Source organism: Malurus melanocephalus, unplaced genomic scaffold (assembly GCF_030028575.1).
Source record: "Malurus melanocephalus ecotype Western Australia unplaced genomic scaffold, MMel_1.1 scaffold_41, whole genome shotgun sequence".
Lineage (NCBI taxonomy): Eukaryota > Metazoa > Chordata > Aves > Passeriformes > Maluridae > Malurus > Malurus melanocephalus.
This window is the reverse complement of record NW_026623273.1, coordinates 1944247-1969063: the sequence shown is the minus strand read 5'-3', so window position 1 is coordinate 1969063 and position 24817 is coordinate 1944247. Positions and strand designations below refer to the sequence as shown.

The 24817-nt window shown below is 36.3% G+C and overlaps 1 protein-coding gene across 2 annotated transcripts in view; it reads left to right on the top strand.

Moving 5' to 3' along the window:
* RICTOR (RPTOR independent companion of MTOR complex 2) overlaps nt 1–24817 on the top strand; it is a 73922-nt gene that overhangs the window by 3597 nt on the left and 45508 nt on the right. For both annotated transcript variants that reach the window (XM_057364700.1, XM_057364702.1), the window contains exons 3-4: nt 14542–14639; nt 23083–23147. In XM_057364700.1, the coding sequence (XP_057220683.1) occupies nt 14542–14639; nt 23083–23147 (163 nt within the window). The remainder of the gene's footprint in view (nt 1–14541; nt 14640–23082; nt 23148–24817) is intronic.

Here is a 24817-nt window from a genome sequence, read left to right as displayed (position 1 = left end):
CCAGAAAGGACAATTGGAAATACTGACCAGATTAGTGCCTTTGGTAGGAATATTTTCACTGTGGCCATAACTGTATATGTAAAATCATAATACAAATATTATATGCCTTTTCTTTCTGTTTCTGATTGTTTTACAGTTACTCAAAGCTGAATCACAGAAGCACATATACCTCAGAGCACATATACCCCAGAGCTGTGGGAACTTTTAAAGGCATGTGTAATCCACAGTTCATTTGCTCCTAAATTTTTGCTGGGATTTTGGACTGGGTGACCTTGATAGGTCCCTCTCAGCCTGAATCATTCTGTGATTCTTTGCTCACCTCTGTAACTGAATTACTTTATCCTGCTGGGTGACCAGCACCTCTTCCCTTTGTTGGAGTTTTGTCTATTGCCTTTGAGTCCTGATGGCTTAAGTAGTTTGGAACTTGGCTAGTTGAGAGCAGTCTCATGGTGCATCATCTGTAGTCAGGCTCATCTTCCTTCAAGGGATCCCTGTTTTCTTGGAATCCTGTAGCGCAGAGGTTGCACTGGCTGTTAGGAATTTTTCAGAGCTTGTTTACTTACTGGTGTAGGCATGCCAGCTGCATACTGAAGTTGAGTGCTGTTCATGTCTGCATGTGGTTCTTTCCTCCTTTTTGAGGGTAACAGTCTTCACTTTCTAATACTGTACTCTTTAATAAACTGAAATGTACCTATCTCAAGCATTACTACTTTCATTTGTTATTCAGAAACATGCATTACAAGATACTACTTTGGTTCATCAACTTTTCTTGTAAAGCCAATTMTCTGTTTTATAGATGTAGAGTTTTCTGGCTGTAACACAGGACATACATCAACAAAGCAGCTGAGAAAACTTTTTTTTTCTCTGATACCACAAAATTGWCTACTGTTATCTGAGAAAATACCCTTTTCCTTTTTTGACTTAATTTCCTCCTGTCATGTAGCTAATAATAAAATATGAAGGAGTTCACTTAACTTCATGAGGTCCAAAGGGTGTTACTTTTTTTACTTTGCTTGCATAATTTTAAACCATGTTGTATTTGATTCCATGTTCCCACATGGCAAATCGTAATGCATTGCATGCAGGGCAAACATCTCGGGATGCTATTTGCAGTTTACAGCCCACAGAAATGTCGGGCATTTTTTAAGGGTTATTTGTGGGATAGTCAAAGAAGGCTGGATGAATTTTGTTTCCAAAATCAGCTTGAGATTTGATGACCATACTGTTTTCAGCTTCCTTCATCAGTATGGAAGAAGCAGGGAGAAACAGAGCACATGTCTGATAGCGAAAGCTCAAATAGTGGGGGAAGGAAAAAAAAAAAAAAAAACCCTTTGGAGTGCTTGCAGCGTGGCAGTAGGGAGCCACTGCAGAGATAGCAGCTGGTGCATACTTTTTGATGGCTCAGAGGCAGTTCTTCCACTCTAATGGCAAGACTGTTACAGAAAGCCTTTAGGTGGTTCTTTGCGTACTGGTGGGAAATGTTGCCTGACTTGAAAACATGGAAAAGTGGGTCTCGCCCAGACAATAGAAACAGGTTTTTCTAAAAAATAGCCAGATAATCAAAATGTGTGGGCACCTTTCACCTTCACTTTGCAGTATGCCATAATTTTCTTGGATAGCTATAGAAGGATGTTGTGCTTGAGCTGGTCACAGAGAGCAATAACTATTTTTTGCTCCCTTGTTTGAATCTGTAACAGAAACTGTAACACTTGCAAAAGGTAACTAGTAACATTTTTTATTCAGTCTCCTGAGACACAAAGTATGTAACAAAGGGGCAAAAACYGTTGAAGAGACCTCTTGCTTTGCTGAGAAATTTCCCATTGTTATTCTTGTATGTTGAAGTTTTTTGTTACAGGGGGACCAAAATGAAAGTCATCGATGATGGTGACCTGCTAACTTCTTTGGCAATGYGTAAGCTTTTGATAGGTTTTAAAAGTAAGAGAGTTAAAATGCTGAATCCATGCACTTCAGAATTAAGTAATACACTTAACTTTCCTGTCTGCATTTGTGCTCACCCTTTTTGACTGTTGTTTTGTAATAGTGTAGTGCATTGTCTTGGTTAGATTAATAAMACTCTTGTACCTGTGGCTTTGCTTCCCAAGCACTGCTTTTATGATCTTAAGACTTCTCAGAATACTAAGATGSTGTGTGCTTAAAGTATTTTCACTTTCCATTTCTTGAAAACAGGAACAACGTTTTTAAAGAAGAAATTTCAGCAAAAGACCACTCTAAAACCTTAAACTCTTGAGTTTACTTATCTGTTGTTAAGTTTTCTCTAGGAATTGGGTACTACCATGTCTTTGAAGATCTGCACTCATATCTGTCTTTAAAGTTTTTGTGTACAGTACCTCTAAATTTGTGTTTGTGTGTGGAGTCTTTGTTCTTGCTGCTGTGGTCAAACAATAAAACGACTGTTCTAAGATCTTGTACTTTCTATTACAAAAGACATTCTATTACCGATCTCTTATTTGGATCAGTATCAATACCTTCTTAGGTTTTTAAGCAATGCTGTGTTTTCATGACATTCTTCAACATGGTTCCTTCCTCCTAAATGCTAAGTATCAAAATCTCCTGCTGCCTTCTTGATATGTTCAAGTCTTGGTCATAAATGTTATTCTGTTTTGTTTTTTTTCTGTTACTTCCCAGCATCCTGCTAGAGATTAGGGCAATGCTTAGTTTCAGCATTTTTTTCTCTTAGAGCCTATCCAGTGTAGATGCTGTGTAAGGTAACGCAGCCCCGATCATAAATGCAGTAAATAAGGAATGTATCAACCATCTCCATAGAAAGAAATACATCACTTGCCCAAGTTGATGACCTTCATGTGTACTTTACCCGTTACCTAGCAATCTCAGGAGTTTTACCCTAATGACTCAGAAGAGGTGCTTGAGATCTGGTACAGTTATATTTCTTCAAAGTGGGAAGAAGTGAARTAGCCATAGTTAAAATTGCAGTTTTTCTAATCTTAATATCCATGCAAACTCAGACACTGCAGACAAAAGCGATGTTCGAGAGCTTTACAGGACAGCTTGAGAATTGATGTTGAAATGATCACTGACTTGAGGAAAAGTATTGAAAAATCAGTTAAGTTTTTCTTAACTTTTATACTAATAGAAAYTCCTGCCCAAGATTTCTAATATAGTAAATGGCACAAGTCATCTACTTTTAATACCAGCTAACATCTTGCAACTAAGACAGAAGCATGTGTCTTGAGGCTTGGATAACTACACAAAAGATCAGATGAAAGAAGAGGTTAGCTTTTCTTTGGAAGTGTTTTACCTGCATGCCAGCAGGCAGATGCTTACACAATAGTGAATTTGCACACTGAGCAATGCTCCTGTGAATAGTTCTAATACAGAAGGGAAGGTGACAGAACACTGTGACACAAGTGCTGGCTGATAKTTGTCAATTTTTAACTGGAGCACTTGTAACTGTCACAATGAAATGTATCTGTTTAGTTTTAAGAATCTGTAATGTTGCTATATTTGTATATACTGCAGGAATGATTTTTTTTCATTTGCCTGTCATCTGATGTGATGGAAAATTTGGAAAGCAAAACTTCAGAACATKATCAGTAAAAAGTGTATTCATCAAATATTTGCATCTGCTGAAAACAAGGAATGCTGGTAAAGGTGCATAAATGAGAAAATGTAGTTAAAAAAACCAAACTCAAACACAAAATTACTTACAGTTGTATTTTTTAGTTATGTGAATGAATTCACTGTTAGCACACCTTTGAAAGCGCTCTAGTTGTCAATGATGGCCTGCATAGGTTTGAGTAAATAAATACAATGAGGAATTCATTCCCCCGAATTCTACTAGAACAGCAATAGCCTTTGAATCAATGTTTTTCATTAATAAATTAATCTGATAACCTTTATGAATGTTTTCCTAAAAGGGGYGATTTTGTTTCTAAATACACTGGTTTTGTTCTTCACTATCTAGATTTCTCTTAGCTCATTTTGTTAAAACTGCTACTTATGCTAAGGTTTTGGCTACATCTGAACATTTGCTCAGGTGGTTGCTCCTGCAACATTTAAGAACTATAGTTTTATTGTTTTACTTAATTTATTTGCTTATTTACCAGAAAGGTGCTTAATTGTCTGAGATGTAAAATGAAAAGAATGAAAAAATGTAATTCTATTTCAATTGGAAAAATGGTTAGAGAACATAATTTCATGCTATTTATAAACKATACTTTCAATAACCATTTAAGTTGAAGATGAAAAGGGTGGTAAAATGTTTAAGATGACAGTTACTTGCCTGTCTTTGAAATGGCTCTTGTGAGTTAGCAGTTGTTTGGCTGATGCAAGTACATTTCTGTGCTACATTTGCATAAGTATTAATTGTGAAATGAGTTACCTCTATTGATTTAGGACTACAGAATCATTGGTGGGAAATACTTATGTATAGAGATAAGGTATTTAAAGCAAAACAATATGGCCTTGATTTATGGAAAAATACACAATGATTGTAAAAGTAACAAAGAATAATTTCATTAATCTATTCATGTAAAGATGTATGGTGAACAACATAGGGATTTTATTTGAGTTTTTTTAGCTGCATAGGAGATTGGTTTCCTGCTTGAAGTGCACATAGACTATAAATAAATTCAAATATTTAAAAATAATTTCTTCATAAAAATAGAGGACTATCAAGAACAGCTGTTGCCTAGGAATTACTTCTTTAAAAACAATTTATTAAATCTGTAAGTAATCTTATTCCTTTGTTACCTCCTGAGCATCAGTGAAGTCAGAATTCAGCTTGAGCAACCTCATATCTAGAGAATTTAGAATGTGTTCATCTCCTTCTTTATGCAAACCATATGTGTGTGTCGTGGGTAGACTTCTGGGGTTTTTTCATGAAGTACAGAAAATGAAATAGAAAAAGTCTTGCTGTTTCCATAAATATGGTGTTTGCAGCTCAGTTTTTAGCTAAGCCTGTTACTTCAGTGGGTTAGGTTTTTCTAAATTGAGATTGACCAATAGATTAGGTGTCTTCTGTCTTCAGAGAACTGTATTTAGATGTTGTGAAATCTATAAATATGACACTTCCTGTCTTTTTTCAGGAGAAAGAAGTCTTGAATGGTCACAGCAATGTGACAATAGGGACTGTTCCTTACTATGAGGGAATAAAGTCTCCAAGCATCATCAACCAGCACTATTTTGAAATCTTCTGCTGCTAGCATTTTAGGATGGGCCGATTAGCACATCACATTTGCCACAGTTTGTTTCCTGCTGCAGTCAGTGCTATTTGTGAACTCCTTGTAGTTTTCAGTTGTGTCCCTGTATTAATGTTTGAATTTGTGTATGTTATTACTTTGGTGTTTCCATATCAAGCCACATTGCCTGTCATGTCTTGATTGGCAAACTGGATGATCCTACATCTGCTAATGTTGGTGGACTTCTTACATGATACCCTATGTAACAGGATATTGCTGGGGACAGTGGCTACCTCCTTTACAGCATAGGGCTTATTAATAAGAACCATGTAACATTTGTGCTTTCAGATTCTTGAACAAATTAAACTAATGCAGAGAAGAATCAGAATGCTAGTTGAGAAAACAGTCCTAGAGTAGGATCATATCTCARTTCAATAACATTCAGAGAAATATGTGATCGAAATTCTCAAGTGGTTTTGAAAGCATATTTGCCTGATCCACTCCCCAAACATTAGTTGCAGGATGTCAGAAAGGCACAGTGTTTTGTTAAAACAACTAAAGAATATGACCATCTTGAGTTTTCTGCTTCTAGAAGTGGTAGCAGTAAAGAGGAAAATGGTTTGGGAGAACTGAAGATAATTTTCTAAGGCATTACACTAAACTTACATTCACAATTCAAATCCATCGTTGATGTTCTGGGAAGTATTAATTTGATTTGTGTACCGACATAAGCAATTTTGTGAATCTGGGAAAGGYTTTTGCTGGCTCTTGAGCATAGGAACAGTTGTACTGGGTCACTCCAACCTTGGCAGTAGTTGATAATTGTTGCAGAGAAGAGAGCAGAACAACAGGGCAAACAAATGCATAGTCACATAGTTACGGAATGTTCCTCAGCCTCCAGCATTTTGACCCTCTGTGGTTTTTGTCTTATTTTTTTTCCTTCTCTTTTTTCTTTTAAACATTTGATCTTTTGAAAGTTTAGAGGAGGTTCTTCCTGAATTAACTGTATTCTGGAATAATTTATATTTCTGTATTATATAGTGGTCACGACAGGAATTTTGTTAAGATACTGTAATTCCAGTTTGGTTTTAGTTATGATAATGTGCAGTAATTAAGTTGTGTATCCTGTAGTGCAGAGAGATGGCATTCTGGTGTGACTTTTTTGGGGGAGAGAAGAAGGATAATTGGGAGTAAGTTTGTAATTCACGAAGACTCTGTATATGGAGTAACTCACAAAGTCTCTTATTGCTATGATTCTTGGCATCAACGTCRTGTCTTCCTGAGAGCTGAGGACCTAACTGTAAATAGAGCATTTGATTTAAACTGAACATTTTCTCTCTATGAATAGATATTTTTTTTGAAATAACAGTTTTTTAAACATGCCTTGGTACCTTATGTAGTCCTAAMTAATATTATTTAATATTATTTTCATAATTGGTCTTTGAGGAAGCTTATGCAGGACAGTATGTTTTATACTGCTATAAAGCAGTTTATCAAAAACAGCAAGTAATTAATTTTCAAGTCAGGATTGTAGCTATCCTTTAGAACGGTTCTTCAGTTTTCTCTTTCTATTGTGGGAAAGCTGTTAACAGTTCAACTGTAAAACCCATTTTTAGAAGTTTTATCAGTAAAGCTATGCTCTCTACAAATTGGCATACAAGATCACACATTGGAAATAATTAACATAATTTCAAGGTGAGGATGTAAGAATGGCTTTTCTACTCATATAGTCTCAGTGTCTTGTTTAGAAATAATCAGACAGTATTTTAGAAAGTGGTCCATTTTGGAACTGTTCTTCAAGCAGACTGTAACACTAGACTGTTTATTTCCTGTCACCTTTATCTGTATTTAGAAATTTTAAAAAAAATTAGAAAATCCTTTAATTTACAATATATTATGCACATATTCAACAGAGACATTTGTGGAATCACAGTACCCATTTACGTTTTATTTACTTGTTTTCAGAAGCACATATGTGTGAGTCTAGAAGTAGAGAATTAAATATGAAGGATTAGATGTGTAAATAATCCTGTAATGTTATTTCCTTTTTATCTGAAGTTCTAATGATTCCTGGATCCTGCCTTGAATATGCTGTCTTTTCCACTACTTTCTAGTTCATAGGCATTTTTGTGTATATTCTGGTTAATTTCTGAGTGATATAGGAAGAGGAATAGTTGTTACTTTCTTTGCTGCCTGCTGTGAAAAGAGGAGGTGTGCTTTTTTCCATATTAGTGAGCCACTTTCATATATTCATAGCTTTCTTAAGCAACAAGGTTGAAAATAGTCTGAGTTCTTAGCTTTTGTTTTCTTTCTGTTTTCACGAGCATGAGTTACTGGAATTTACCTGTATTCAAAATAAARGGCTCATTGTATGGTTCCCCCATGAAAGGTATCGGAATCAAACAAAATAAATSTCTAGGCACATTCTGCAGAAATCACTCTTTTAGTCACATGTGCTTTTYAAGGGGTTGTTCTCAATTGTTAAAATTTGATATACATGTGGGTTTTTTAAATCTAAAATTTTCAAGTCTTATTTGGCAAAAATTTTCATCACATTATTCCAGTGCGAAGTATTTCTCACATTACTGATTCAAGTGTGATAGTAGAATTTTAACTGTGATCATAGAGAATATGTCTGGCTTTGTATTCAGTACATTTTTCAACATAACTGCATTAACTTGATACTACAAACAAACAGATTTTAATGTTTTTACACTATAAATTGAGACACACCTTCAGTCTAAGCATGTATTACTTTGTTTTTGAAAATCACAGGTTGAATGTAAAACATTCATGCATTAATTTTTTGGAATCTGGTAAAGTAGGGTTGATGTGTTAGTATAAATAATACAGAAGTCATCTGCATTGTGCAGTTTGCTTTTTGCATGTAGCTTTCTCATCTTTCATGTTCTCAGGTTTTCGGTGCATTTTCTACCTTTTGAATTAGATGTAAATTAAGAATACTTTGGTATTGTGAAGATTATTGTCCTGATTGTAATTGTCCTGATTTTTTTTTTTACAAGTAGTTGTTAATGGTAGGATATGACTTAGCACTGATGTCTCATTTTATTATTAAAGCTCTCAATTAAGTRTTTTAGTGGGCTGATTATTTATTATTATTTATATTTATTATATAGATAGATACCTATAAGTAACTAATTTCTAATGTTTCATTGTTTTTAATAACTGATAACTCATTGCTGTTTCAGTGGAAGTGGAGAACAGTGCCTTAATGTTTCTRCTTGGTGTCTTTCACTCAACTTCCTACATTTTGTCAGCATGCACTTTAGCAAGTACAAGTAACTAAGAGCAACTTAACAATATGCAATTGCATAGCATTTACACTCTAAAAATACCTAATAAATGTAGGGGTGTATACGAGGTTCACCAGGATTACCCATTATCCAGTCATTACTGTTTCAGTAAGAGGAAGATATCTCTTACGTTCATGGTCATTGGTGAGATGTTTGACCGTAGTGAAGTATAACTTCCTTATTTAAAGGAAGTGTTTAGAAGTATTTAATTTTTTATTTCACTTTTTGACCTTGTGATTCTAGTAGGTGTAACATCAGCTCCTAGTGTAGTCTCTCACTTGAGAATTACCGTATATATACTGGCTACTGTGTACAGTGCTGTGTACTGTTTTAGCACCTACCAAGTCATGCATATAATACACACTCCTCAGTTTAACTCATGCCTGACTTCAGAGTTACTGAATTATTTGTATACTAAAGCCTACCATTCTTTTTTTTTTTTCTGTCTCATTCACATGTGCATAATAGAACAGCAAATTGGCATGCTGCTAGCATACTGAATGTGGTCAAACAATGCTACTAAATCTGTCGGGCAAAAGGAGTCGTCACTTGTGCTAATATAGCTATTGCTGGTCCTGTTTCATCCCTGCATTAGATGGAGCACTAGCTGTTTTGTGTAGCTGGACTTCTGTGGTGTTCTTTCTCTCTGGAGAATGGGATCTGTCAGAATGCATCATGGTTCTCACTGGGGAAAAACAATGTCACAGTCCTGAAGGGGTGAAAAAATGAGTCAAGCCTTAAAAGGTCATGAGAGTTTAAAAACAAACAATACTATAAATATTTAAGTTTTTAATATAAATGCATCTGTGAATTACTTTTAGGCATAGAGAATCATAGCATTCTTGAGGCTAGAGTTTTAAAAACACCAGCTTTGCTCTGTKCTGAAGATTATGATTTTAAGTACAGGGTGTTAGTGCAAAGAGTTGTGGGTGTTTGCTGTAACAGAAGTAAACAGAACAACTACACTACTGTTGCTGTCCAGCAAAAAGCAGACAAAATGAGAGTAATGATTAGCAAGCTAAGCTGTTGCTGCCGGACACGACTGGGCTGACTTGCAGTTTTTGTATATATCAATAAGTTTTTAGATGACATTTGAGCAAAATGGCTTAGTGTACAATAATTGGGACAACTTGCTGACTGTGAAGTCCAGGTTAAAAAAAAAAGGAAAAAAAAAAGACTTTTTTCTGCTGGGTATCTTGTGGAACAGGTATGTCTTGCTTCCACCACTCTACCTGTGAATGGCTCAGTGCACAGCCACTTCTTGAGTGGATTTGTAATAATTTAGTATTCAGTTTGAGTCAGTTACTCAGTAGAGGACTAAAATAGCCAGAAGAACAACAAGGATTCTGCTGAATTACTTGGCAGGACAATTCTATTGTGAAGTTGAAGATGGATATTGAAATAGTGTAAAGGACATAAGAGTGTATTATACAGTGGGATGGGAGAGGGAAGGAAGAATAAGGGATGAGGGGTTGTGCATCTTTTGACAGAAGAAAGCTGCAAGATCAGCTCAGTCATTTTGCACAACTCCACCCTCAGAAGCACCATGGGAAAGAATGTGAATATACTTAGTGATTGCTGTGGGCCAGCTGGAGWTCGTTTTGGTTGGAAAAGACCCTTGATCATCAAGTCCAACCGTAAACCTGACATTGCCAAGTTCACCACTAAACTGTGTCCCTAAGTGCCACGTCTGTGCATCTTTTAATCACCTCCAGGGATGGTGACTCAACTGCTTCCCTGGGCAGCTTGTTCCAGTGCTTGACAACCCTTCCAGGAAAGAAATTTTTCCTAATACGAGTCAACATCTCAGTAATAGAGTCAGGAAAGAATAGACTTTTGAGGGGTCTTAAAATAATGACAAGTAGCTTCTCTTCTTGGTTTTTTGTTTCAGATGCCAAACAGGAACTTCTGAGGAGCTAGAGAAATCTCTAAGAAATCTCTACCGCCATAATAGARCTGGGGTCTTTAAAACAACACACACAATGCCAGTTAGYTTAGTTGGTTAGAGCATGGTGCTAACACCAAGGTTGTGAGTTCGATCCCTGTATGAGCCATTTACTGAAGAGTTAGAATCAGTGATTCTTGTCCCTTCTAATTCTGAATATTCTGAGAGTCTGTAAAACACAGAAAACAGACCCTTCCTCTCTCCCCACGACCCCCCAAAACAAAAAGAAAAAGCAACAGAAACTCACCCCCAACAAACCCAAACAATCAGAAAACCAAACAACAAAAAAAGTCTTTGTCAACACAAAGATKAACTATTAAGCTTGATAGTGGAATGTTAAGGGTTTGATATTTCTTTGGAAGATTGATCTTGCCTTTTGCACCATGCCTTTTTCCATTTCTGCATTACTCAGTATTCTGTAGTGCCTTTGTAAGATTTTGTGACAGGAGACATTGCTGGATCTGATCTTTGATTACAGGAAAGCCACATAGCTTAGTTTTTAGAATCCAGAMTATATTTTGTCTATTTCCTGGCTCATTTCAGTATGAGGGACAGATTAGTAAAAGACCATTTGTGAAGTCACATTAGTTAGTTTAAATTCTTTTACATCTGTGATATGAAGTTTTCTTATGCCTGCCTACCTTCCTTACTGGCTTTACTTTCACTGAAAATGAGTCACGCTTGAGTAAGTAAAAAAAAATTTTCTACTTCTTAGTAGAAATGTATGATGCCTTTTCAGAAGGTGGCAAAACAAGATAGCCTGTCTTTCCTTGAAGTTAGTATGTTAGAGTTACTTTGTTTTCTGTAGGATACTTCTTGTGAGAAGATTTTTCTGAAGTTTAAAACAAGACTTCAACTGACATTTGACCAAAAAGGCTTATGTTATTTTAATTCYAAGATAATATGCTATGAGAGGTTCTTTATTTCTTTACCATCTTGTTTTTCTATAGCAGTAGTAGTTTTGATAGGATTGAATGTGAGACAGCTGACTTGCTCTATTAGCAGTTCAGTAGTGGAAATGTTTGTCATGTTCTCAGTTTTCTGAGTTTTGTAGCTTTTATTCTGGAGTCCCCTCTTTGCTTCAAATTGCTTATCTGCTGGTGTGGCTTCTGGGAAACCTGACTGCCCTGCTATGCACCATAATCATGTGTTTCCTCAAACTTTTCTGTCTCTAAATATGAGAATTTTTCTTCAGACTTCAAAGGGAAGAGGACAAGGTGAAGGAGAAGTTGCTGTTAGTGCAATTTTCATGCAAAATAGAGAAAAGTGGTTTTAGAATACCTTTTATTTAGGCATCCTGATTATACAGATCCTAYATTTTTACAGAATTGTTAATATGGGAAATTGTAGTATCATTGTGTCCTTATTTTTTCACATCCAAATTGACTGCCTTTTTCCTCAGGGAAGCTTGAGACTTCTGAGTTAATGCCAGCTTTATCAGATAGCTGAATAGGAATGTTCATTGCCAAAGATGCACAAGAGGTTTTCTGGGCTTTCCTGTGGTCTTTCCTGTCCATAWAGTGTGCTTAGTTTTCATAGGGGTTTACCATGCATATGTAGCCATCTGCTCTTTCAAAATTAAAACATAACTTTCTAAAATGACTGAAAGTATGTTGCTCTAAGACCTCTCACCTGGGATCTTTCTTGTRGCATAGCAGGGAATTTTACAAGTCCAAAAGTGATGTGAGCCAGGGAAATTCCCACACGTTACCAGAGGTATGCCAAARCATAGATACAAGCCAAACTGTATTTTCAAAGAAACCAGATTATGAGGAAGTGATTAACCTCCCYTGTTGCATTCTCTTGGAATTAAGGGGCTATGTGATATAAACTATATAACTAATCCAAACTACTTGTTTTCAGTGTGCCCCATCCTTGGAATTGTTCAAGCCAGGTGAGATGGAGCTCTGAGCAACCTGAGACAGTGAAATGTTCCTTGCCCATGGCGAGGGGGTTGGAATCAGGTGGTCTTTAAGGTCCTTTCCAATCCAAACCATTACATGATTTTATGGCTTGTGCTACTGCAAACTGATTTAAGCCCTGGAAAAGCAAATTATGCAGAGGAATCCTAATCCTGGGATAGATCTAGTAACATTCTCGCTGTCTCTGATTTCTGTGATCATATCAAAGATTTTTCTTTTTTCTTAGGGATTCAGAGATGTCCATGCACGTATTACAATTTAAATTTGAAGTTATTAGGTATCTGGTTTTACTATGCATACTGCTCAGCACTCAAGGTAGCTGTGTCTGTACTTGAGTATCTGATAGTTGAGTTTTTGTATGCTGTGATTAGGTTTGGAATGGGATCTTTCGTGTCACACTGGTGCTAATAGAAATTGATCCCTGTGTTTAAGAACATAGCTTGTCTTCCCAAAATCKCCCTGATTCTTTTTTTGAAAATTATCACAATTATATGATGTGACAGCTGCATGTCTCTACATGTGCTAAGGTTTTATTATAAGCAGCATAGTCAATACAATTGATTACTCTTCCCTTGAGTATGCATCTGGCAGAATCYGGCGACATTTGATTTTGTTGGCTGATAGACAAAATCTTTGTTGACTACAGTGGGTTAGCAGGTTTGTACACTTTAATTGAGGTGCCTACCTGTAGGTGTCATAATTTTAAAYACTGTCTTAATTCCTGATAATGGTACAAGTACAGGTCTTGTCATTCCAAACACATTCTGGTTATATCCTGATGAGATTGCTATTTATGTTTGCTTTTCTAAATTTGTTGGTTTGAGTTTTGAAAGTACAGGAAGTGATGTAAAAGCATGGTTTGTAGAGAGGTAGTGAAGATGATGCTTTTTTCCCATGTCCAATACTTGATTTTCTTTGCAAAATAATACACAAACACACTCTCAGGAGGAGCAAGAAGGTTAAAGACTAGGTGTATGCCACAAGTTCAGCTGTAGCTGCTCATTCTGCTGTAGGAGGCAAGTTTTTCTTACTGAAGTTAGTCTGGGACACAGCACACTAAAGCTCTCTCTTTGATGCTTGTCAGATGTCTGATGTTCAGGCATGTTCTAAAGACTGCATTTTATATAATGCAGTTATTTCTTCTTTTTGGTAATGTATTACTTCCAATAATTTACATCTTCAAGATAGCCTTGGTTTTTCATTTGTCTCAGACTGCTTATAATATTATTGTAATGCCTATCCTCAGTGTCTAATCGAAGGCTCCAAGAGAATCCTGCGGTCAAATCCGTCCTTTTAAAAACTGCCCTGTCACAGTACTGCCAGGTACAGAGCTTACTGCAGTGTCTGTTAAGTAGCTCCCTGTGCAGCTCCCTGGGTCCAGCTCCGCTTTGTGCTACTAGTTCCACTCTGTCTCAACTTCCAGCTTTAATCCCAAAAGTGAGACAAAAGTGTCTCTTCTCATCATGGTACTTACTCCGTTTCTGTTTTTCAGAGGAATGCATGGTCATCAGTTGGTGTCTGAATAGTACTTCATGGGGTTTTGTTGTTGTGGGTGGGTGAATGTTTTTTGTCTGKTTTTGTTGGGATGGTGGACCCTTTGGAAGAAAGGGGAAGACATTCTTAGACCTCTGTTTACCTTGTAGTTCACTTCCCACATCATTGAAAAGGCCTAGCCCTGTATTTAAAGTTTAGCATAATTGTGGAAAGCAATTAATGTGCACAGCAGAAAAGAGGTCTTTCGAAAATCCCACCAACTCTTTGTCCASAGGGACAAAAGGAGTAATGTGGTGTGCCAGTAATTTGCTGTATTTTCACTTCTATCTTTATGCTTACTTTATCTTTAAATTACAAGGGGATTAAGGGTGAAGTTGTTCATTTACAAGATGTAGGGATTGGAGTTTCAGACACTAAATTGATTTCTTTGTCAACTGCAAATCTAAGATATTGATAAAAATCTGCTTTAAAGTAAGAGTGCCTGTCTTCCATGACTGTTAGCGTCTACTCTACTGAGCTCAGGTATGCCTGGTTTTGGTCTATAAATTAGATTGATCCTTTGTGGTGTGAAAGTACTCTGCATCCCTAATTGAGACCAGGAGAGTCCTTATTGTATTTATGAAACTGTGTGTTGAATGCATGTTTAGATTTTTCATTTCTTTTTTTTTTTTCTGCTGTGTCTGTTAATACCCTGTTTTCTTTTGCAGACCCTTGTGATAATATGAGAGAGATTCTCCAAAATGTGGCCAAATTACAAGGCGTGTCAAATATGAGAAAACTAGGTCACTTGAATAATTTTACTAAGGTAAGAGCTCAAGTAGTGTCATGGAACATGTGATCCTACAGGTCAAGTGGCTTGTATTTACTCTGGGAGGTTGGCTGGGATGTTAAAGAAATTGCTGAGTATCGCRGAACAGTACTCAAAGTCTACATACTGTGGGAAAGGTATCAAATAAGGATAAGCAAATATGTGAATTTAGGGTTCTGCTGAAGTTTGCATACCTATCSTGCTGGCTGAATTTTTGTAGTATTTTAGTGCTTAGAAGATGGTAATATCTCCCCATTAATGTATTAAGTTGCACAAACAAAGCTAAATATTTGGTTCCTGTTCTGCAGCATTGAATCAAAAATGTAAAATGCTAGGCTTGCTGGTTGTAAATTGATTGAGTGTGGTGAGGGGGGAGGATCGTATCAATGGACATCATATGCAATGTTTTGGACACTAATAGAATAGGAGCTGTCAACTTTCACTGGAGTTTTCCTAGTGAAAAAAGATTTAAAGGGTCCATTTCTGGAAYGTATCTATGTTGACGATTTTTTATGTGCTTCTTCCAAATCGTAGACGTGACAGGTAGGTGCTGAAAATACAACAGATATATTGGAAATTGTCATTGTGAGCTGACAAGGCAAAAATTAAAAACTTACTTCAGAATCAGAGTGTAAGCTGAAGAAAGAAACCATGAAGGATGTTCAGAAGGACAGCAAGTAACATCTTTTGGGTAAAAGAGAAACSTGTGGAAAGAAGCTGAGAGGACTCATGGGAGGTGGGCAGGGAGTTAATGAAAAAGTGTTCATTGTAGCGTAGTGAGTGGGTGTAGTGCTGCATTTGTCAGGACAAGGGAAACATATTGCAGTCAGTGAGGTAGTAGTGACATTGGAGCTTCAGTGAGAGTGTTACCCAAATCGGTGGACTGATAGAAAAATGTGGTATGTACACCTGTCTGGTAGAGATAAGGCAGCACTCCTGAAAATGAACACCAGATTCYTGTGACTGAGGATGGATCCTGCAACCAGCAGCAGCCAAGAAATAATGTAGTAGAGGAGAATTTGGAGGATAAAATAAGGTTTAAATTATAGTTGCAGATGAGTTTGTTACAAAAAAAATTGAGTAAGATTGCCAATAGTCTGGTTGATGTTTTTGAGCCAATCTTAAGTCAAAGAACGAATACTCAAGGGAAGGTGTAGCTGATGGGGAATAGTGTTATGTTCTAGTTGATAGAAGAAGGACAAACATGTATGATAACCTTGGAAGCAGGCATCGTGGCTTTTAAAAGCATTCCTTGTGAGACTGACCTCTTCAGTGGTAATCTGTAAGATTTGCTTAGCAGGAGGGTGAGTACTGAGAACAGAATCACAGTAACAAATGAATTTATCTTCTAATGCACTAATAGCAAATCTGTAAGTGCTCTGTTTTCTGGACTGGTTCAGAACAAGTGTAAGKGCATAGTTTCATTAAGGAATTGATCTTAATGCTGAAATCTTTGCTTTGGGTCATTTCCTTTTGTGTTCATCAGACATCAGCCCATGACAGAATGCTGCTGTTTTCACTGGTATCCCAAAATGTGTTGCAAGAAAAGGCCTTTATTCTGCTAGAAAAGTCTGATGCATAGCTATGTTTCATGTTTGTGATAATCTGGAAACTTTGAAATGTGAAKGCTCCCAAATTCTCTAGTTGTCTTAAAATGAAAAAGCTAAGTTAGGTTTGTAGATGTATTATTCATAGTGAAAAGTCAATATTTGAAAGTAGGGATCTTAAAACAGTGTCAGTTTTGCTGCTGAAAATCAGATGTTAAGCACTCATCATTGTGGTAAATTAGTAAATATGCATATTGTAATTAAAAGATTAGCTAAATATTCTTTTTAAAAGATAGTTTTGAGAAATTGAGTAATTCCATAATGGAATGTTTGACAACTGTTTGGGGATTTTGTTAAACCCAGTATTGAAAATGGAAAATACTTACAGAAATGCAAGGAAGTTTTCCATAAATTGCACTTAAGACTGGCAGGAAATTATGAGCTTGTGAAAAGCAACTTAATAAAATTAGTATGACTTTTGAAGATGGAAACTCTCGTTCATAACCTGGTTTTGCTTCTAAATCAGAATGACCCTGCATAAGGGAATCATACTCTTTTATATTCAGCACTTGYTCTTAGATTCATCTCTCTGGAATATGTGCTTTGTAAATATATTACTTAGTGCATTTGGTTTTAAAACTCTTCCTATTTTTATTTGAASTTCAAATGCAGTTACAAGAATAGAATAAAAGTTGCAAATTGTACTGTATTGTCTGCCTTGTGGTTGGAACAATTCTGTGTTTCTCATTCCAGTGGTTAAAAGTGAAAGCCTGGAGCTTGGTGAGATGGGTTTTTTTTTTCCTTTTTGCACTCTGTTTTCTGCCATGAGTTGGTATAGTCTCAGTTCCTCCTGTGTGAGTAAGATTSATGTGCTAAGGGCGTTTGTGTCCTGTCTCGGAATTATAGTGAATATGAACTTGATTTGTTTATAAACTGTTGCATTTTGTGGTCCATTTTTGAAGAGCTATTTGTTATCTGGGATATTTATACTATGGGCAGGGAAAGGACCTTTGAAAATTTTTAATAGCATATTTCAGATAAAATTATATGTAAAATCTTTTATTCTCCTGTAGGAATATTATTATACTTAAAATGTCTGAACTAGTCTAAGCAGCTTACACTACCCCACATTTTTGCTTCAGAGACTACAAATCTCACTATTCTAGTTCTTTGGTCAGGGAAAGCAAAGTGTTTTTATCACATGGAAACAAGCAATGTAATTTACTCCAAATGTGGAGTTTCCTGACAAGGATCATGGTAGACACCAAGTTTTGTATTATTTTCAGGATGTCTGAGGAGCGTTAGGTTCAGGCTTCTTCACGTGAAACTGGACTGGATTTTTAACGTGAGATCTGTTCCACTCATCTCCCTTTCTTTAAGGAGAAGGAGCGTAATCATTCTTTAAAATTACTGAACTTGTACAGAGCTAGACTCCAGGGTTTTATGTAGAAATTAAATGCTTTAAATAAGATTTTTTTAAATAATGGTGATCAGAAGCCAATAGGATTTACTAGTCCATCTGCAAGAATGATACAGTAAAGCAGGTACTTTATGTGAAGCTTGTGTGTYTGGGTGCTGTAACTCCTTTTTTATTGCTGTTTCCCTTTAAGATGAGTGCTAACTAGTTGCATTCAGATCTCCACAGTACTCATTATTACCATCAAAAGTATGCTTTATACATTATATTTTACAAAAACTTGCATTTTATTTATTAAGTTTTTGGTAGTACTGCTTACTAGCTAAGTCATTAGTGTTCAAGTTCTTTGCTCTTAGTTTGCAGAGAATGGGTTGTTCTCAGCCAACAGGTGTTCTAAGTTTTCTGTTTCATGAAATTAGCATTTTCAGTCGGGTGATATACAGGCTATGGAAAGCATAGCCTACAATATGTTTAGTTCTGAATTGGAGCAGCAGCAGACTTAAAAATTTTATCTGCTTTGAATGAGAGCACACTCCTCTGCTTCTTCACCTAGTAAGTGAAGCTGCAGTTTTTGAGGCAAAAACTTTTATGAATACTGCTTCAATCTATATTCCTTCCAAGACACCCTATTTAAGCTAACTTATATTTTGACCTGAAAACTGTTTGAGGGTTTGACCTCCGGTAAATGGTCGGTGACACTTTCAACTGTCACAGCATTTCACAAGGTTGTGCCTTTAGCCTTTAGCACTAACTGAGTAAGTAAACTGAGTAGGATTATGYATCTTTCATTTTTATGCCACCTACATAAGTCAGGCACTTTAAAATTTCCCAGCTTCTGCTTATTATTACCAAATTATGATGGTTCTTTGGGGTTTTCCCCACCCCCGTGAGAAGTAGTAAGTGATAAATCACTGAAAACCAGAAGGAACTATACAATTGCACTTACCTAGTGGAAAATATCTTTGTGATTTGAAATATTTATTWATAATCCTCTATTATCCCACTGGGAAGTTCTGGGAGATCATTCATACATTTGTAAAACAAAAAGGGTCTTTTAATAACAAGCAGAAAAAAGAGATGGAGGGATTTYTGGTTTTCTTTCAAAAAGAAAAGTGTTTCTTAAAGGATAAAATCAAACAATTCATTTTGGATTCAACTTAGCAATAGAACAGCATCAGTAGCACAGTGAAATGAAAAGTATGTTTGCAGTATTTTCAAAACTAATTGTCATTATTTAATTAAGCTCTAATATTCTGCTCTATATATGTTAGGTTTTGACTGTGCTGCTGGCTTTCACTAGGATATGGATTGAGTGGCTTGGATGTGGATATGGGCATAGAGGCTTTCACAGACTGTACCTCTGATTCATAGTCTGTCATTTTTAGTGTCTCAGCTGTCTTTTACAAAACCCAAGTGTCATAGACTGAATGTTTTGTCCAACTGTAAAATTAATCCAAGTAGATAAACCACTGTGACAAAATRTGAAATCTTATGATGATAAAGCTGATAGGAACAGAGCATACACTTAGGACATTTGGCTGTGTAACAAATRTGTCTGAATCTGGAGTCAGCAGTTCCAGTAGTGGCTTCTCGTAAGATTAGGATCTACAAAGTAGTCCTCTCATARTATTACCAGTGGTGGCTCAAAGTGTTATTTCCAAAGTTATAATGCAATAATTACGTTCTGCATGCATAGAATAATGAAATATTTTTACCTAGTAATTGCTGTGGCTGTTCTGCTAAATATAAATTTGAATGGTCTCAGATGTGYGCTCCACTTGTATATGCTGTTGACCTCCTATGGTTTTGTTGTTCTGGGCTACTGTTTCCAAGACATGTTGATATGTTACTCATATTGCTGTGACTCATCTGAATAGTATGATAAACTCATAGCTGACAGTAAACATGAAAAAAACCCTCACTGTAAGTTAGTCAGTATCTGSCCTAGTGTACATACCATTTTGTCCTAACATTTAATCTTACTCTCCAAGAGTTTTTGCTATGCCCAGTCACTGTGTTTTGTCACCAGATTTTAAGATTGAGTCATTTGCAGTTTTAACTACGAAGTATACTGTGTTTGGTTTTGTTTGTATCTATATAGAAATATATAAAATCTGTTGTGTGTAATTTAAAATGTATACTTTTTATAGGTAAGATCTACTTATGGAAAATATAATTACTATAAAAATATAAATAATTTCATAATCCCAGGTATTATATAATAAGCCATTGCCATTTCAATGAGCCCTGTCAATGTACAGCCAAAGGTAGATTTTAATATCCTGGTCCTGCTTGCCTGCTGAGTTACACCACGGTGGTATGTGAGATAATTGCTAAATCTTACAGTCAGACATATGGCAGTTACTTGGCTTTGTCAGGAATTCAGCCATCTACAAATACTGCTGCATTTGGGCCAGAATCATTGATCTGCCCAATGTTGTTTGATGGTGAAATGAGAAGAAAGTGATGAAGTTTTTCCACATAATATATTTAAGGCCAGACATTTATAACCTAGCAAATACTCAAGGAATTGGGACCAGCTGAACACTATCTTCTTTATAGCAGCTTTCATAACTATTTTCTCTCTTTCAAACTTACATGAATCCAGCCTTGCCAGCCAGATTTTTTTTTCCCCTAGATTAAAGAAACCAAATGGCTCAGCCTTCTTGGGTGTATTTTCTACCTGCCTTGTACATTTTTCTGCTATACTTTTTCCACTTTACTCTTAAAATACGGCACACAACCTTTTATTCTTGCAGTTYGGAGAGCAGCCCATGAAATGGAAACAGTCTTTTAATCTCAAACATAATGCAGTCCTGTTATTATTTCCAAAGATAAAATTTGTTTTGGTTTTGACTTTAAATTACATTCTGAGTGTTAATTTCTGGACATTTTCTGTTTCTCTGCTGTCCTACTTTCATTTTTATGTCTAATAATATGTGGTACCCTGAAGGATATGATMTGCTGTTACTATTACTTAGTTAAATCTTCTTAACTGAGTTACTGAAACATTTCTGCATTCTGATCTTGCTGTCCATCTTTGAGGCCCTTTTTATCTGGAGCATGTATAAACTACAAAGAAAGCTGGTGGCCCATAAGAGAGAGAATAAACTAGTAGCTTTTTTTTTTCTCTGTGAGAAATATTTTACATGTACACATAGACACCATCCAACACTTCTGTAGTTATTAACTGTCAAACTCAGAAATTTCTATCCAAACAACAGTTAAACTTGATGAAAGTTTCAAGAAGTCAAGTTACAAGACTGTGTTTGAATTTCAAGAAAAGGTCAAGTTCTTCTCAGCATCAATGAAGGTGTGTGCAGTGGGAGTACATATGGATGAGAACAGTTGGTGTTGAGGAGCTAATACTTACTATATGTATTTGGTGAGTGTAACAACCRGACTAAAACTGGTCCAGTGAACTGAATGTGTTTTAGCAGTGRGTTCCTGGATCACATCAAATGCTTTAGTTTAATCACAGGACTGCTCAAGATGCAAACCAATGGTAAGTGTGACTATAGGAGACTTGCTTCTCTAATGCATTAGTGCACACAATAGCAGCTTTCTAAAATGTGGTCTTCCATCAGAACTGCAGTTCTGTAGGTTTTTTTAAAGTAGGAAAAATAGACTTTTGAGGACAATCTCTTATGTTAAATTAGGGTTTCTCATTTGTATCTAGGGTGGAATGCTRTGTAGAAGTTTAGATGTATAAATGATTAGCCTAAACAATTGTTGATCTAACTGTCTGAAACTGAACAATGAACTGTTTTTACTCACTATCTTCTTGCACTGTTTTGCTTACTCTCTGCCAGCCAATTTTTACAGTTCATAAGATGTCAATAGAAATGCTAAAGCAGCAGTGATGGCCTTAGGCAGTCCAACAACATGGCATAAAAATAGATTGATGTTAGGAAGTGACATACTGTCATAATCAGTTAATGCATCAGTTGTCTATTTCTATTATCAYTTAAATTTGAAAGGTGGTGAAAAAGAGGTTATGTAAAAACTTTCCTTATGTTTTATAATCATCTTTGATTAAGAAAAATGTAAAATCCAAAGCATTTCAATTAAATTGTTTGAGCCCAAATGTGGAGCTGATCCAGGCCAATTTAATAATATGTAATTAACAGCTTTAAATTTCAGCATTATCACCAGGTAATCCTGAGAAACAATTTTGTACGTTGTAGTATGAATCTTGGATGRATTTGTACTTGTTGTGGATAACGAAGTATTGTTTGAATTATAATGATCTTGCTAATAAAATGGGTTTATTTAAAAAGCCGAGTTTCTGTGCAATATGCTGTTTTTTGAGATGGAGGTGAACAGTAGAACTGAAGCATGGAACACACTAAATATTTTAACTTACAGTAGCCTTGATTTAGCTGTTGGTTTTGTTTATTATAAATTTCTTATTGTTAGCAGTAAATACRTGTAAAGAATGTGTCATAGGGTTTGATATATTACAATATTTTCAGAGCAGGGGTAATGACTAGTTAGCACAAATACTTCCTGAATTCCTTACTGAGGAGAAACTTAATACTGTGCTGACTTAGAACTGAACACATGCCTGTTTTGAAAACGGAGGACAAAGTGCAAAGCTATTGCAATCAGTATTAGTCAGTTGAGTTTTTGGAAGTGCTTGGAAAAGTGCTWTGGGATTTGAACATGGCAATGTTTTACAATTTTAGCCAGGGATAATAATTGAGATTACTGGGAATTTCTTTGCTGTTCTTGCAAAGAACAAGAGCATCAGTTCTTACAGAAGACATTGTTTTCCTTTCCTCAGGAGGCTGAAACATCGGCAATCTAATTCGCTTTGGTTTTTTTGAGCATGTTTTGGCCTTAAAAACTGTGCTTGTAAATCTTTCCTGTTCACAATGACTGATATGGTTGAAATGTCCAGTTTGTGACAATTTGTAACTGTCTTTTTGTGTGCACAAATTCAACCTTTCTTCTGATTTTTCTGAGGTACAAGTTCTATAGAATGGTGGGCAGACCRAAAACAAATGCCAATTACAGGACACTTGGCAATGCCTTCTGATTCTTTTGTATTTCCTTGCTACTGTGAMAAAACATGCCAGTGGACCATCAGTGTCAGTTTTTGTTTCAGAACTCTTACCTGAGGCCCTGCAGATATGCTTTGACTTCAGTCATTTTTGCTCTCTGCTCAAATTACTAGTTTCACAGCTACCATTCTGGTGTGTGTGGAGAAATGGATTGACCAGTACCCAGTGTACGCTACTATGCTAGGTTTTTTTTTTTGGTATGAGAATACACGGATGTATCTCAGTATCTGATGTATATAGGAACAGAATATGAGCAGCAAAAATACTCTGGAAAGTCTGAAGCTGGTACTCTCTCCCTTGCTACAAATTGAATTCATCAGGGTTTTTTTGAAAGCATTTCCCAAATTCTGCAGCTTTCTATGACCATTTTTGGAGAGCTATAAATAATAGTTATGTTCTTTTATTTTCAGCTTCTGTGTAATACTGGCCATGCTGAAGAAAAGCTAGGTTTTACCTATGACAGCATCATAATATGGTAAGTAGTAAAGAGCAAGAGCATCAGTTCTTGGGAACTTAAGTTGTTTTGGTGCAATTAAACAAACCAGTACTTTTGAACTAACATTTGTATTTGAAATTTCATAATGCAAGCATATAGCCTGCAGATGTTTTAATGAATAAAATCATARATACATTATTCACTTTTGGGCAGAGAAAAACCCTCTAAGTTAGAAGGGTAGATGTTTAATTATATTCCTCGCAGGTGTAAGAGTATGTCTAAAATATTTCAGTACTTGTAGAAAGTGCTTCAAATAAAAATGTACATCTACAAAATACAGAGCACACTCTTGATAAAAAATAGAGATTTAAAGATCAGTATTTTGTGTATTCTTGGTGTGTATATGTCCATGCAGCACTGCTTTCCCTGCTACTTAATTTTCTGTGTACRTACTTTAAAGTGGACTTTCTATCTATCTTGTGAGCATTTCTGACTATCAAATGTAACTACATGCTTATTTCCACACAAACATTGTTAAATTTGCCTTGAGGACCAGCACTGGTGACAAAAGCAAATAAGGTCTAATATTTAATGCATTTCTGTGTTATTTCAATTTAGATCTCAAGAAAAAGAAAGCTTAGAAAAGCTAATTACTCTTTGAGTAAAATGTTGGGAAACCTTGTTTAATTGGTTATGGAAATATTGTGAGTAATTTTCGTAAACAAAAACTGATGTCTTTATCTTTTTGAATACCTCTATGTTTTCATTACATTTTCACTACTTGAAGATAGGACACATCTCTTTTTGGTAGCTTTTGATTTTGCATATGAATCTTGTGATTGTGTTGGCCTTTGTAGTGGTTTCACTGTGCCAGTTCTTTAATTGGTCTGCAGCTTCCTCATGAGGGGTAGAGGAGGGGCAGGCACTGATCTCTTCATTGACCAATTACAGGACATGGGGGAACGGCCTGAAGCTGTGTCAGGGGAGGTTTAGGTTGGATATCAGGAAAAGRTTCTTCACGCAGAGGGTGGTTGGSCACTGGAACAGCTCCACAGGGAAGTGGTCACAGCAACAGCCTGACAGAGCTCAGGAAGTGTTTGGACAATGCTCTCAGGCATCTGGTGTGACTCTTGGGATTGTCTGCAGGGCCAGGAGATGGACKTGATCGTCCTTRGTATCAAGAATAAGCTGGTATCAATACAGGCTGGGGGTTGAATTGATTGAGTGCAGCCCTGCTGAAAAGGACTTGGGAGATGCTGCTGGACGAGAGGYTGGACATGAGTCAGCAGTACCGTGTCCAGTATTGAAGTCCAGAAATCCAGCTGTGTCCTGGGTTGCATCCAAAGCAGCATGGACAGCATGTTCATATGACACAGTGAATGCTCTTGAAGCTATTCCCTACTTGGTGTTGAAAGGAATAATCAGTTCATTTTTATTTGTAAATTAAATGACAGCCTTTCTACTTTGTCCAGATATCACCTGGGAGTATGCTCCTGTTACAGTGACTTACCCAGACGAATTGATCACCAAAAGATTTTTTGCCATGGAGTAGCTGATTACTGTGCATGACAAYCCTAGGATAAGAAAAGAAAAAAAGCCCATTGTAGAAATGGAAATTCAGTCTCACTGGCTGAAGTATTCATGTTCTTAGATGTCCAGTGATAAATCCCACTAGAATGTTGTTATTGGGAGGTTGAGAATTCCCACCC